This window comes from Taudactylus pleione, unplaced genomic scaffold, assembly GCF_031769625.1.
Source record: "Taudactylus pleione unplaced genomic scaffold, aTauple2 ptg000372l, whole genome shotgun sequence".
NCBI classification, from domain to species: domain Eukaryota; kingdom Metazoa; phylum Chordata; class Amphibia; order Anura; family Myobatrachidae; genus Taudactylus; species Taudactylus pleione.
Window position 1 is genome coordinate 8245932 of NW_028284773.1, and position 16146 is coordinate 8262077.

The 16146-nt window shown below is 43.3% G+C and overlaps 1 protein-coding gene across 2 annotated transcripts in view; it reads left to right on the forward strand.

The window, feature by feature from the left end:
• Positions 1-1812: 1812 nt before the first annotated feature.
• The window catches only part of CCDC50 (coiled-coil domain containing 50), a 107908-nt gene continuing 93574 nt past the window's right edge, over positions 1813-16146 (forward strand). For both annotated transcript variants that reach the window (XM_088444807.1, XM_088444808.1), the window contains exon 1: positions 1813-2089. In XM_088444807.1, coding sequence (XP_088300933.1) covers positions 2041-2089 — 49 coding nt within the window. In that variant the 5' untranslated portion in view covers positions 1813-2040. The remainder of the gene's footprint in view (positions 2090-16146) is intronic.

The window sequence follows — 16146 nt, forward strand, 5'->3', positions numbered from 1 at the left end:
ATGGGTTCCCCCTAAGATAGTGCCAAACAGCACAAGGCCACGAGGCTGCATTACCTAGGGGGATTGGGCTCCCTCCCCAGTATCTACACATCTTCCCCAGGAAAATTCAGCCTCGTGCTGATAGTACTGAAGGGTAAATTTACTAAGTGTCGGTTTTGGGTTTCTCAACGATTTTCCAGCAGTTTTGGCAAATAGACTATTTACTAAAGGCAAAACAAACAAATAAATCATCCAAATGACCGACTTTAAAACACTTTAGAACATCCAACATCCAATTTTTTTTAACATAGACAAGAATAGGAGCGGCAGATTTACTTATGGTCGTTATTAAAACTGAATGTGAAAAGATGCCAAACCCACCCAAACAATAGACCGGCCTGCGGCAGGTGAGTTTGGAAGACGCACTGCAAAGATCACTATGATTGATCTGTGCAGGCTTCTTAGGTTTAAAAGGATATATATAGTTAAATAAATAACCAGCCCAGGACTTCTGAGCCTGTCTGGTACTGGAAAATAGGGGAAAAAAGGCATGGGGTTCCCCCTATTTTCCAATAACCAGCATTGGGCTGAACCAGTTGGGGGGATGATATAGCAGGGGGACACAGTGTGGGGTACCCATGCCCAGGGCCGCCATCAGGGGGGGACTGCCGGCACAGGAGTCCCGGGCCCAGACACTTGGGGGGCCCGTTTGGCACCCACTACATACTACCCGCCCGCTACAACCCCACTGGCCCAAGGTGGCAGACAGTGACAGGCCCCGCCCACTACTATCCCCCAGCCGGGCCACCCTCGCCGCCGCACATTAGACTAATTGACTCACTGAGTAAGTCAATCACTTTTCACCCAGCCGCCCTACCACTATGCCTCCTATTTTACCGCATTGGCCAATCGCCGAGATGCTCACTGCCCTCAATATATTTTACTATCACTGAAGCCAGCGCGGCGTGACGTCATGAATGAGAGCGGAGCCCGGGCCCCGCAATGTCTGATGGCAGCCCTGCCCCTGTCATAATGTTAACTAGCCCCAAACTGATCAGCCCAGGACTGGAATCCCTTGAAAAGTTGGTACCACCCCAAAAATAGGGTCCCTCTCCTGAGTAACAACCAGCCCGTGTCTCTCAGCCTCACACTCAGCCAATCAGCGCTTCCCCATTCATTTCTATGGCAATGCCCGCAAGTGACCTGTCATTTCGTAGCAGTCCGGCATGCCCAATTTTAATAGCTGCTAGGGCATGATGGCACTTGGAGAACCACAGATAACAGCATGCCCTGGGATCCAGAGCTCGCTGGCACCTGCAGTGGACCTGTACATTTAAAAAAAAAAAAGTAAACATACTTCCTTAATTCTTATGAGACATTTTCAAATGGGTACTTGGATCTGTCATTTGTTGGTCAGCTCTTGTATTTCCAGTTTTACACTTTTTTTCTTTTACATAATTACACATAATAATCATTATGTGTAATTATGTAAAAGAAAAAAAAAAGAGGAAAAAAAAGTGTAAAACTGGAAATACAGGAGCTGACCAACAAATGACAGATCCAAGTACAATTTTGAGACCTTTTTGCCTTTCATAGAAATCTTGACAAAAAGACAATGTTAAAACAACCACAAATAAGGTTGAAAAAGGTCAGTAATTTTCAGAAAAGATACTTATCATAATAGATACTATTGAGCAGCAGTTAGTACATTGGGCAAACTACCAGCACTGAGGCGTCTCCGATCAGCACTGGAGTTAAATCTTTCCTGCTGCCACCTCCTATGTAACCAATGAGAACATGACGTCAGATGATTGTTAAGCTAGCTCAGCCCTGGAAGCATTTTGTCCTTCCTCTCCTGCCGTACAATCCTGCTGGAGTAGCCTTTCCTGGTAACAAATCTCGTTGATGGGGCGATGTAGTCACAGTCTCAGGGACCCCGCTCACTGCCAATGACAGCTTCCAGCCCGTACAACTGCGCCAGTGCCCGCCGGGCCGGATAACCTGCTGCTTTCCTGGGCACGGAGCCGCTACTGCTGGGGGTGCTGGCAGCGCACCACAGACATGACTGAGATCAGTATCGACAATTCCAACCTGCCAGGAGTGAAGGAAGGTAAATGCATTGCAGTGTAATAGGCAGGTTCTACTCCCCTGCTCCGTATAGGCAGCAGCCGTCTAACAGCGGGGTAATAACCAGGCAGGAGATTGGGGAGGGTGAATGGGCAACCTGTTCCATTGGCAGCTTATTAGCCCCTTTACCTGCGGTGTTCTCTGCCTCGATAGGCCCTTGGTGGCACTGGTAGCTTACATGTATTATCACTGGCACACAAGGTAGGTCTGATGCCCAAATCACTGCGTTCTCCCATGTAATGAGTATTTTATATTTTCTTGTTTTATATGTTAGGTGCAGTTTTTATGTGTGGTTTCTTATTCTTTGTTTTGTGGTTGTTGCTAAGTTTTATTTAACACTCTGAATTATATGGATTGATATTTGTAGTAGTCTTTTTATATACTATAGCAGTGTTTTACACAGCGCTGAACAGAGAAGCTGCATACACACGTAATGGTGCATACACACGGTCAGATTTTTCTTCAGATCTGAACGATAACGATTTTAAAAATCTGACATATGAAGGAAATCTGACATATGACATGTTTGAATGATGCGCGTTCCCGATGGTCAGATAACGATATTTGACATCTAATGTGTTTGCAGTCAGTTTTGGGCGATTTCAGTCATTTTAATGCAGTCAGAAATCGTTCAATTGTTCATCTGACAAATCTGACCGTGTATACACCTTAACGATGTTAGTAACTAATGATTTTCGTTCAGATTTTCCCTTGAAAAAGTGAAAGAAAATCGTTTACAAAAGTCATTGCTTACTAAATTAATGAACGATTTTGTGAACGATTTTCATGAATGATGAATGATTTTTTAATCATGCATTCAGTGAATTGACATCGTTCATCGTTCATTCTGTACAACACGAACGATTTTCTTAACGAAAATCGTTATGTTGGACAGTCAGAATGGACGATAAACTACAAACTGGAGCGCGCTTGAATGATTATTGTTCATCATCCACCTAAAAAAAGTGAATAATTTTTTTTAAAAGGTAACAGCATAGTTAAATCATTCAAAAAATTGTTACATGTGTATGCACCTAAAATGTTTAATAACTTCACCTCTGCCCCAGTTCAGCTCCCATGTACATAAATCTTCTACCACACACTTTTTTTTTTTTTTTTTTTCAATTGACTATTTTTAATATTTGATAATGTGTTAAGAAACAAACTGTAATCTAATACATTTTTTATTTTTTGTGACCCAATGTGAAAAATAAATTTGATTTTGTAAAATGAGTACACTGTTTTTTGGAATGATTTTATATATATTTTTTTGTTTGTATTTAGTTGTAGTGCATCCCAATTTTATCAAATGATCTAGGACACCCTCTTGACATTGTATTCGTTTTCCAGCCAGACAACTTTTCATTCCCATGTACTTATCAAACAAGTTATGGTGCGTACACACCGATTAATGAACGATAATGATTATGTAATCGTTCAATCGCTCATTTTAATCATCTAGTGTGTGCGCACCTTTAGAGTGAGTTTCTGGGGTCTTATCAAGCAAAAGAAACAAAATAATATGCACTCATGGTAATAAAGAACCGTGCTATATAATGGTTCATGTATGACAGTGGAGAGAGAATGTTCTCATAGGAGACCAACTGATATTATACTGAAAATACACAAGTGCACTGGTGAGGAAGTGGTGATTGGTTTAATATGTAGCCGTCAGGTTATATCTGCAGACTCACTTTGTGTGATACTTGGGGGAAAAAAAAAAAAAAAAAATGCTGAGGGGGGATGCACTCTTTTTATCCTCAAGACAGGTGACTTGCAAAAGTTAGGCATCACCAGTACTGTTGTCTGGCTCCTGGAATTCATGCAACTTTGGCCCTGATTCAGACCCACTCGCAAGCGGCTGTCCGCTCGCAAGTGGGTCGATGGTCTGCACTGAGCATGCGCACGACGGAGGGAGCTCTGTCGTGCGCATGCGCCAGACGCGACGAGCGAAGGAAAGTCCTTCGCTCGTTGTGTCTGATCAAAGGGGGCGTGCTGTCGATGTTGATTGACAGCACGCCCCCTTTGGTGGGCGTGCCGGGGGCGTGCCTCCCTGACGGGGGGGGCGTTCCCAAGGGAACGCCTACCGTCAGAAGCCGGCCCACTGACATCACTAGTGATGTCAGTGGGAGTGATTTTGGCTCTGATAGAGCCAAAATCACTCCGGGCCTTGCGGTTGAAAACCTCAACCGCAGGCTCCGGCTCGCAGTTTCGATGGTCACGACCATCGTGGCCATCAAACTGCACGCTCGTATAGGCTGTGGGTGGTGACCCACAACTATACGAGCGTCCAGGAGGACGCTCCAGAATTATGGAGGGCGGCCCTCATTCAGAGCGTGCGCTCTGCTAAGAGCGTACGGTTCTGAATGAGGGCCTTTGTCTCATGTATAACATGTTTCTGTCTGTAAGGCAGCACCTTGCTTGTACATTTTGAGGCTGATGCAGAGTAGGAAGTAAAGTGGATGTGTACGTTACTCAAAAGAAAAGTGAATGGAAAAATAATTGCTCAGATATGCAGAGCACCTCAAAATGTGTACGCCTCTGCATTGGCAGCATATGATCCTAGTTTACCAACAGTTATTGGGGTGATTCAAATCAGCGTATTTTTAATAGCGCCGGGAAGGAGTTCCTGGAGCTATTCAATTCAGCGCGCTGTTAGGCCGACTAAAGGATTTCTTCTCTCACCCTCTTGAAGGATGCGAGCAGAAATCCTACTAAAGTGCCAGCTGCGATGCTATTTTCCGGCTTAGTGCGGCACTAACAGCCTCGCAGCTGGCACTTTAGTCGAAGAATGCCGGTTAGCACGACTAAACACCCAGCTTTAGTCATGCTAAGCAGCATTTTCTGACTTAAGTCGGACTTAGCAGCAGGGTGAATTGAATAGCTCCATAGACTCTTTCCAGGGGATATTTACTGCTCTCTGAATTGAACCCCCACCAGAGTCATCCGTATGTAGGGTTCCCGCGGGGTGCCGCACCCTGCCCTATTTTTAAAGGGCAAAAAGCACCCTGCCCTCCGGTACGTCGCCCCACTGAAACAGCCTGTGGGTGCCGTTCTCACCTGCGGGTCGCAGTGTCATGAGGGTGGGGAAAACTGCGGTGTAGCAGTCACCGCCGGTGGCTGGATGTCGGGTGCATGCACCCAGCATCCATTCACACAGCAGCGCTTGGGGGCAGCCCGGAAAGTCCGTAAATGCCGGGCACGCCTCCACGAGTGACGAAAAGGGGGCGCATCTTAAAGACACGCCCCCTCTTCCTTGGCCGTGCCCCTTTTTTCGGCATGTGTAGATGTGCCCTTTCTCTAGGCCCGGCGTTTGACCAAGAGTGAACACTAAGTGTGAACTTAAACCTACCCTATAAAAGGTTCAAAAGATATGCGCCTACTTGCTGCTCTGCCTAGGCTGCATTTATGGTAGTAGGTGTGGATAGTTTTATTTCACTCCTATTCCTAGAGCACGACATATATTTTCCTAGATCTGCATAGTGGTTTGACAGACTTGCGTTGCTTTGGAATCTGTTAATAAATAAATTAATTGGATTTTAGAATGTATTACACTTTGAAAATCTCCAACAATTTAATGCTAATTTAATCTCCTTAAAGTCTAATTGCAAATATCATATCAGCCATCACATCTTTTCCTGTCAATTTTGTTTAGAAAATTGTTTTTCTGGATTTTTGTGCAGTCTTTCTCCCACTCTTTGTTTCCTCTGTCCCACTGAAAGGAGCTAAGCTGCAATAACTCATAATTAGCACATTTATTTTGGACAGGACTGAGTGCTAGGTGGTGCATGACAAAATTAATTCCTTTTTATCCTTTTTAAAATAGTTTACATGACCATATGAGCAGGTCTGCTCAATGTTTGTTTCTATTTTACATTTATAAAGTTTTTATATTGTGCTTTTTTTTTTTTTTTTTTTAATTGGAATTTCATATGGGCTTGGAATCTCCAGTGTACCCAACTGTTGCCAGGCCTGGTCTTAAGGTTATGTTTGAAATCTGGGTAAATGTGTAAGGGCAGCACGGGAGAATCCTGACAGCGGAAGTAGTGATCAGGAGGTGAGGTAGCAGTCATCGGCAGAGCAAAGTATGAACGTCTGTGGAGGAGTGGTTGAAAGAGAGGAGTTTGAGCTTGATTCTTAATAAAGAGAGAGCGAGTGGAGAGACAGCAGAGGTGGAGTTTTTAGGACAGAAAATTGGTGGGCGGAGGTGAGGAGAAGGTTGCTGTAATCAACGTAAGAGATCAGGTTGTTAATGAGTAGTGCTAGCTTACAGGGTATGAAAGGGACTGATCCTGGAGACGTTATGGAGATGAAACTCGCAATATTGAGAAAGCACTGAATGTGGGGAGTGAAAGATGAGGCAGATCCTGGAAGGATGACATCCCGGTAGCAGACTTGGTAGACATAGGGGAAGTATTGTTAATGGAGAGGGAGGGGTTGGATTAGTAAATTGGCAGGCAGAAATACTAAATGCGATGTCGAATAGCGCCGAGAATGAATGCCCGGAGCCATTCAATTGGTCGTGCTGTAAACTAACGACCTATAGGATTTCTGCAGAAATCCGACTAAACTAGTTGCGGGCTTACCACATGCACTGAAAAAAAGGGTATTTAAGGCTGTGCTTAACCTAAATCTATGGTAGCTGCTAGGGAAGGAAGAATTGGGATCCACCTACCCTGTTCAGAGAATATGAACAACAAATAGAAAGGCATTCCCAGCGCTCACCATAAAACTGGCATTATACTGTTCTATAGAATGTCACTGACACAATAAATTTATATATCATTTTATTTATTTTTTTGTAAAAAAAAAAAGCATATTTATTACTTAAATTAAGTAAAATCGAAATCTATGATAATAACAAATAAATTCAAATGACTAACAGTCCTAATACCGGTATACTTTAAACGAAAAGTGCAAGTATAGTAAGTTTTCTTACGCATACATTGCATTTGGAGAACAAAATATGTTGTTTTTATGTTGTCTCTTTATGTCGTTTAAAGTATACCGGTATTAGGACGAATTGTTAAACACGGTTATTTATAACATCATTTGAATTCATGTGTTATTACTATAGATTTATATTTTATATAAATACACACACTTTTTTTTGTGTCAGTGACATTCTATATAACAGTATAATGCCAGTTTTATGGTGTGCTGGGAATCCCTTTCTATTTGTTTACCAAATGTAGCGTTCCTGCTAGGCTGTTTCAGCCTGAGACAGCCTGCGGGTTCTGTCTCCACCCGCGGGTCGCAGTGTCCCGTTGGTGGTCAAAATGGTGGCGGTAACCGCTGGTGAATGGATGCCAGGCGCATGTGCCTAGCATTCAGTCAAAGTGACCGCAGTGCTTGGGGGCTGCCCGGCATGTCCGTAAGTGCCGGGCACACCCACAGGGGTAACGAAAGGTGGGCAGGTAATAGACAGGCCCCCTTTTCGGGCGCGCGCAGAAGTGCCCTATCTCTAGGTCAGACGCCCTGCATGCTGCTGGACCTAGAGTGAACACTACAAATGCACTAACCGCATTACTCCTGGCAAGTCAGAGAATGCAGTTTACTGTGATTAAACGCCTTTCATTAGGCGTGATGAACAGCATCTCCCAACTTAAGTGCCGGGCACGATGCAGGCAATTGAGTACATGTGTCCACATACACCTAGCCTCCTTGTGCGTTAAACAGCCCTTCTAGCCATGCCATACTGTGGCACGACTCGGTAGTGTTGAGCGTCTTTTCATGCGACTTTACCCTAAAAATGCATCTTATTTTCCAAGTGATGCGAATAGGATACACAAGCAGTTTCTGTTGATTAAAATGATGTATATGCATGCCTGTATTCAGCCGCTGCCACTGTAACATATCATTTCACATGCAGATATAACTGCAGTCGCATGCAGCATTTCATTTTCATCAGCAGAAGCTGCTTGTGTCTCCTATTTGCATCACTTTTTGAATAAGACTCATTTTAAGGGAGAAAGTTGCACAAAAATAATACAAAAATCTATCTGCTCTATCGAGTTGCGCGACGCTCACGTGTTGTGTAACGTGACTTGTAGCACGCGGAAAATAGATATGAGGCTATATCTGTAACACCGAGCACTCATTCCCGGCACTATTCAACATCACATTTAATTGAATTGTCCCTTATGAGTTCTGTTTTAGAGATAGCAAGTTTAAGATGACGTTGGGTCATCCATGAAGAGATGGCTAATGGGGGGGTATCCACTAGACGATAAAGTTGAACGATAACGATAAAATCGTTCGATAATCGTTCGAATATTGTTTGAACATCGTTTGAAAATCGTTTGAAAATTTGGTCTTTTAGACATCTATCATCGTGCAAACATGCTGGTCAACCTGACGATATCGTCAGGCTCAGCATGTTTCCAGATGATGGATGACCCTGCACTGAACGTCTGCTCGTTCAGTGTAGGCTCATCACACGACTGACAAACGACTGCACGATTACAATGTCGTAATCGTGCAGTCGTTTTCAGATCTTGTAGTGGATGCCCCCCATTAGTGAAAAGGGAGGGGAAGGGGTCTGGGAAGATGACAATTTTAGTGTCTTCGGTATACAGGTGGGATTGAAGGCTGCAAGGGCTGATTAGCTCACTGAGGAAGGATGTTAAAAGGCAGAAATGGAGGAGACCAAGGATAATACCTTGGGAGACACCGATGGGAAGAAGAGAAGGTTTAGATTAAATATCTTTTTTTTATTTTTTTGTTACACTTTATTTATATTGCAGTTTTTAACAGAACAGTCAAGACTAAAACGCCAGATAATGAGGACCCTGCCCTGAGAGCTTACAATCTAAAGGGAATGCCAGAAATGATATTCCGAAGGAGTGCGTGATTATTAGATATGAATGGACTCTTTAAACACTCATGCAGTTCAGATCAATGACAAATCTGCAACAAAAGCTTCATTTAGAGTTGAGGGCAATTTTGAGTCCCCAACCATACAAAACTGATATATGCAGCAGAAACTACTTTAATACCCAGTTACACTGCCATCAAGTAACCCAGGTTATTGCACATGAACGCACAACAACCCGGGTTACTGAGCAGTGTCAAAGGGCCCAGTTGAATTATCCCGGCATTTCAATCTGGGTAACGAGCAGCGTTGAACACCAGTTTAACCCAGCTCGTGGTGCGGTGTGAACGGGTGGGTCCGGTTCACTGCATAGGGAGAGCCTGTGCTTGGAGATGAGATCATCTCCAAGCGCCAGCTCAGCAGCGATGTCATTGACCCGGCATTATTGCCAGGTCAAGCCGCTAGTCTGTAAGAGGTCGCACTCAGGATGGACTCATGCACAAATCCCGGGTGCAACCCGCCATTTGCGATCTGAAAGGTGAATGGCTGTATGAAGATTTGCTTCAAAATGTGAAAAGTACGTTAGTTGGTGGCCTTACCATTCACAGCAAACACAGTAATTAAATTCCTGGGTATGCAGGGACTCGTAGAACTGTAAGTGCTAGCATACTACTGACTGTGAGTGGCTGCTAGAGAATACTGGCACTGGTGCATATAGAGTCTGATTCTGAGTCTGTGTCTTTTGCCGGTCGCTTGTCTGTAACTTTATGCAAATGGCAATACAAGCCCTTCCCATGTGTATGAATGTGCAAGGACTGAGTTCTCCACTTTGTGTCTTTTAAATGCTCAAATACCACTTGGTGCGTCTTTAGGAGCAACCATCAGTTGCACCATCGAATCTTGGACCAGCCCCATGCCAGGTGCAGATTGACGGACCATCTCTTTGTGTCAACTTAGCTGCTTCCCTGTCACCGCCTAGGAATGCCCAAAACATTGCGAAAACCTTTCTGAAACTGTGCCTCAATTGCGACTGTGACTTTGCACACATGGATGCTGGACGCATGCGTAGAAGGATTGGCGTACATTGGCATTGTACCCAAGTCAGCCAAATGGTAAATAAGTAAATAAACGCACACATGATTTAAAGACTCAGCCACATTCCCTCTTGTTTTTCTTTTTTTCAGTAATCCAAAGATTAGTAAAAAAGAAAAACCTTAACAGGAGCCACATGGTAAATGGCAGCCAGGGTGGCCGCTCCATAAATGTCCAGTAACAGTAGGCTTACCAGACTATCCTTTAAAACCGGGACAAATGAATTACACAGGTTTTGTGGCTGGCTCACTTCAAGACTGAATTTCACCTGTTTTAATGAGCCACAGAACCTGTGTAATCCATGAGTGTCCCGGTTTAAAGGGATGATATGGTAAGCCTAAATGTGTCCACACACATACCGACTTTTCATCCAATTTGGCCGATTTCGACGAATCGTGATGCCAGATCATGTAAAAAATGGCCAAATCGTGAGTTTCTACTCTTGATCACAATCACGATGCCGATGCTCGTCGTATCTCGCATCTTCAGATCTGCCGTGCTGTAGGGCAGATTAGCCAATCTGGGATACAGTGCACTGGCTGCACGATAGATCTTAAGTCAGATTGGCCATTTTTAACTCCAAATCGTGACCACGACTGCCTGGGGAGAGTTCAGGGGAAATCGTGTACATAGGCTGATTGGGAGCAAGTCGGTATGTGTGTGGGCACCTTAAGTAATAGCGACTTTGCTCTTATTTGGTAGAGCACGGGGAAGCTGCTCTAATTGGCTACTTGCTGTAGACCTGGGTTATGAATGAGCTATATTACATCAATTAAGTTCTTTCATAAAATGTATCAATAAACTTTGGCCATACAGTTTAGTTCATTCACACAGCACATGAGGTAGATGCTCAAGTAGCTAATCAGAGCAACATTACCATGCCCTAGCCAATCGGCGCAAAGCTAATCTGATTCAGTGATTGTGGACATGCCCGCCTACCTGTCATTTACTTTTTGACTCCTAACGTTGCAAGTATATGAGGTGGTTTGTTCTTCCCCTTTTTTTTATTTTAACCCATGGAATCTGGAAGAAAATAAGATCTCTAGAGATTTAAGTGTGGCATTGAGCAATAAGGGAATGGTTGAGCTTTTATTTTCTTGATATGTGGTGACTTATGTACTTTCACTTTGCTGAATGACACTACAGGTACCAGCAGGCAAGAGCATGTTGCTGCTTGTAGTTCTTCAAGCAACATTATGTCCTATCAGCCACATACTATATTGCCATTATTTTTTTTTTTCAATCACTCCAATCCCCACTGCCCAAACGTCTAATTCTAAATTAGAACCAAAATTATTTGGCAGAGGCAGGTTAATTAACAGTTGTGAGCAAAATTTCATTTCAAAGTATTGATTTCATTTTAAAGGCTAAAGCTGGGTACACACTAGAAGATATTTTGAACGATTTGGCCGATTCTGACACATCGGAACGACAAATCGTCCAGTGAGTACGCTCAATCACGATGCGTGTTCCCGTGGGTCGTTGGTCGCATCTTCAGTTTTTTTGTACATGCAGGAAGATCTGTCAATCTCATGAAAGATTTGCCGCAGATTGTTCAGTGTGTACGCACTACCGATCGTCGAACGATATGTCGTTCCAACCTGGACTTGACAGGCATTCCCAGGACACTCCCCTTCTCCACCAGCATTGTGAGATATCTGCAGCATCATGAGCAGCCAGGCCCACCCAATCATAGCAGCCGCATCATCCAGCACCATCACAACACATATTGGTAAATAATATATATTCCTGTCTCTCTGTGCTGCTGGTGACACACTGGCCACTAATGTGTTTTATATGCCTCTTCATCTCCATCTGTGTTTTGAAATGTAAAAAAAAATATTGTCTTTTGCTGGCAAACTAAAGGTGCCAGCAAGCCTCCCCTGCATGCATCCCACCTCCAGACCTGGGCACTCAGCCCAGGCCTGGGGTGCCCTGGAGAGGGTGAATCCCTTTATTGGGGGAGTCCCCACCTCCCAAGGGAGACCTGGCCTGGGCTGACCAGAGGTCAGGTATAATGCTTTGGCCTGGGGACTCTGTGAAATGGTTCCCTGGCTGTGGCATTACACCACCTCTAGAATGAGTCCGGTGCTGGTTATGGAAAATACAGGGGACCACTACTCATTTTGTCCCCTGTATTTCCAAAACTAGGACTGGCTTACTGAGCCCAGTGCTGGTTGTGCAAAATGCAGGGAACCCCTACGTTTTTTTTTTTTATCCCCTGTATTTACACAATCCGGACTGGCTCTGAAAAGTTTTGTGCTGGTTGGACTTTTAGGGGGAACCCCATGTCATTTTTATTTTCTTTGATATTTTAACATGGCGCTTGCTTTATATACCCTCTAGATTAGGGGTAGGCAATAAGCGGCCCTCTAGCTGTTGTTGAACTACAAATCCCAGCATGCCTTGAAACCGTTTTAGCATGGCCAAATAGCAAAATTTTTGCAAGGCATTCTGGAATGTGTAGTTCTACAACAGCTGGGGGCCGATCATTTTCCACCCCTACTCTGGATAGTACAGCCCATTATTTAAACTTTGCAGGAATCTTTAATATGTTTAAGGTGTTTTGGTAAGCAAATGATATGTCGTTAATAAACTAACGATTTGGAATTCGTTAACAACGCACGATATATAATTTGGTCGTTGGTAATGTTGCGCCAGTGTGTATGCACTAGATCTTTTCTCCGGGATTTCAAGGGAAATAGTTGACGACATTGCGTCGTTTGCATGTCGTCTAATGTGTACCCACCTTTGCTCCCATTTTTGTGTGTGGCTGCACTCCCTCCCTCCTCTGCAGCACCACAATCCCAAAATGCTTGTCTTTTGAAATGAGCCGCACAAGTAGTTCTGTGCTTCTCTGCTCATCTCTGATATCAGCGACATGTAACAGTGGGGGAGCTATAAGTAGAAGTGTCTATGTTCTGTACAGGTATAATAGGAGTTTTATTTGCCTTTAACTCCACAAATACGGAGTAAAGCTGCATACACACACGATTTTTTTTAATGATTATCGTTAAACGATATTGTTTAAAAAAAACGCTCACTTTCTGAGTCAAACAATGAACGATTATCGTTCATGCACGTTCACGTTTGTAGTTCAGTCAGACTTGTCAACTGAGCGATTTTCATTAAGGGAATATGCAGAAATCGTTTGTAGTTCAGAAAAATCGTTCATTAAACTTTAACAAATCTGACAGAAAATCGTTCAGAAAATCGTTTGTAACAAAATTGTTGTGTGTGTGTGTGTGCAGCTTTAGTATTTGTCTTAGTTTGTGCACCATTTTAAGGAGTAATGCTTTTACTTTTATGTTGGCCTAAAATTTGTTATTGCAGCCCTGCTAAGATTGTTCGTATGGAGACAATATTGCATTAATTATTAGCATACTATTGTTGTAGTGACATTATGGAAAATTTTTAAGAGATTGTTCTTGGAGATTCCATTGCAATTACTCATAGTAAAGTACTTTTTTAAACAGTGCTTCGAAAATAGCAAACTGTTAATTATTATCCAACTGGCACTGATGACTGTTTCATTGTTGATTCAAAATGCTGTTGCCTCTCATTTTCTTTTATTAACTGAGTAATTTATTTTTCAAAAACCACACAGAAATTGTCGCTTTAAAAAAAATAAAATGAAAATATTTATAAATAAGTTTAGAACATACAATATTTTTTTTTAACTTAAATTTTTATTAAAAGATATGCATAACCAGAAATGACAAGAAACTAAAAGGAGTGGGGGTACAAAAAACAAAGGTGGGGGGAATGGGGAGGGTAACACGATAAATATAAAATATCGAGAGCAAACATCCAGAGATGGATCAAAACAGAAGTACACTGAAGTGCCAAAAGTCATGGAAGAGATTCCTAGTATCGTGTAGGATTCCCTCTAGCCCAGAGAAGAGCAGCAACTCGACATGCATTGATTCCACAAGTGGGCGGAAGACCTCTGGAGAGATGTTGACCCATGCCGTCTGGATAGCTTCCCACAGCTCCATGATATTTGTACAGTAGGTGCAGGGTCTTTGATGTGAATGGACCTTTCCACCATATCCCATAAATGCTCGATTGGGTTCATGTCGGCTCGAACGTGGTGGCCACACTATTCGCCAGAAATCTCAAGAATGCTCCTTGAAACAATTATGGACAATTTGGGACCGATGACATGGTGCATTATACTGCTGGCAAATTCCATCTTTGTGGGGGTACATTAAAGTCTGTGAAGGGCTGCAAAGGGTCATCGAGCAATGAATCATAGTGGTTACCAATCAATGACAAGTTCAGGTGGACCAGCAGACCCAATACATGCCACGTGAACACACCCCACACCATTCTAGTACTACTACCAGCCTGCACGGTACCTTGTTGACAAATGTGGTTCATGGCCTCATGGGGTCTGTACCACACCCAAAAACTTATCAGCCTGAAACAACTGGAGCCATGACTTATCACACCACGCCCCATGTTACCAGTCCTCCAGGGTCCAATTAGTGACTTCACAAGCCCCGATGAGCTGTTGTGTCCGGTGGTTTAGTGTTAACAGGGACACTCTGGTGGGTATTCTGCTCCCATATCCCATGGAAGCTAAAGAACGCTGCACTGACGGATTGCAAGGATTGCCGCAATCCTTGTTAAATAGGCTTACCTATGTTTTGCTATCATCAGTGATGACATCTGTTTTTTGCTAGCTGTAGTACTTTTCGCCCTTCAATTAATAGATCCCGATGTGCGGGAAGCATTCACTGCATTTGAAATCTCCATCTATTTGTTCAAAATTTTTGCTTCTTATCTAAATAGTCTCAGACTCTCAGTAGCAATACAGGTGTTAGGCTTTTTTTTTTGAGCCTGTGATATACATTTCATGTTTCATGTTTTAGGTATGGTATTATTTTGTATGCACCGATCTTTAGGTTCTCTACTTTGTCTAGTGTGTAGGCACCATTACACCAAGCTGGGGCGCAAGGATGAATGGTAAAAAGATAATATATATATATTATCTCCTCCGACTGTTTTGGGTGGTTAACCTTTAGCATATGGGTGTTTGTGTATGTGATTGGCTGGTAAAGGGGGAAAGATTAGAATTTATTTGTTGCTGCTGGGAGAACCTTGTAGAGTTTGTAAAGACACTTTATAAACTAGACATTAAGATTACAAATTGTTCTAAGAGTGATGTTACTATACTGGTGGTCGGGATGCTGGCGCACAATACTGGCGCTGGAATTTCGACAGCAGTTGGAAATCTGAATCCCAACCGCCGGCATCCCGACAGTAAGTATTAGGCTGCAGGGACGGAGGATTAGGGTTAGGCTTCAGGGGGGGGGGGGGGGGGAGGGGATTAGCCTTAGACTGCAGGAAAAGTGGCTTAGGACACTTATCTGATTGGGTCAGGATTCTGACTGTCTGGATGCCACTGTCGGCATTCTGACCTCCAAGATCCAATACCCAACACGTTCTAAGAGTATAAGGCTAGGCCAATGAGTGTGTGGCTTCAATATGTGTATAATCCATCAGCCCCTCTGCAGTACAGACCCAGGTCAGGTATAGGGCAGTGTACCTGTTATCCATTTTGATACATGTCGTGGAACATTTTACATAATAAACAAATAGTTCAATAGAATATATTTGCTTTACGCATACAAAGTTCATGAAATATAATTTCTGGTGATTACCTCAGGGCCTAATCGCTACAACAAGGTACAAACTTACTTTTTGCTTTGCTCCCAACCTTGAATTCGCTCCATATACAACCGTGATAGACAAGCACCCCAAAGAGCCTTCACTTGCGGCCCCTGCTTCTTGCTTTATTACGCGTTGGTACCTTTTGCTGCATTACGGCCATTGATTTTTCCCTATTGCTGAGGGTAATGGTTGGCTGTCTAACCTGCAAATAGGGCTTTTTTTCAGGTAAGAGGGACACATATGCAGCCCTGGAAGTGTTTCAGATTCCCCATCACTAGTGTATAAAAATATAATTTACTTACCATCCTCATGAAGAACTATACTCTTGTGTCAAATTTTTTTATTTTTTTCTTCTTCAGGGCCTATAGGGATCCACAGGGATACTATGGGGATAATGTGGTTGGCGGGATCCAGGCACCAAACAATTAAAGCTTTCAGCTCCCAGGATGCCGCAC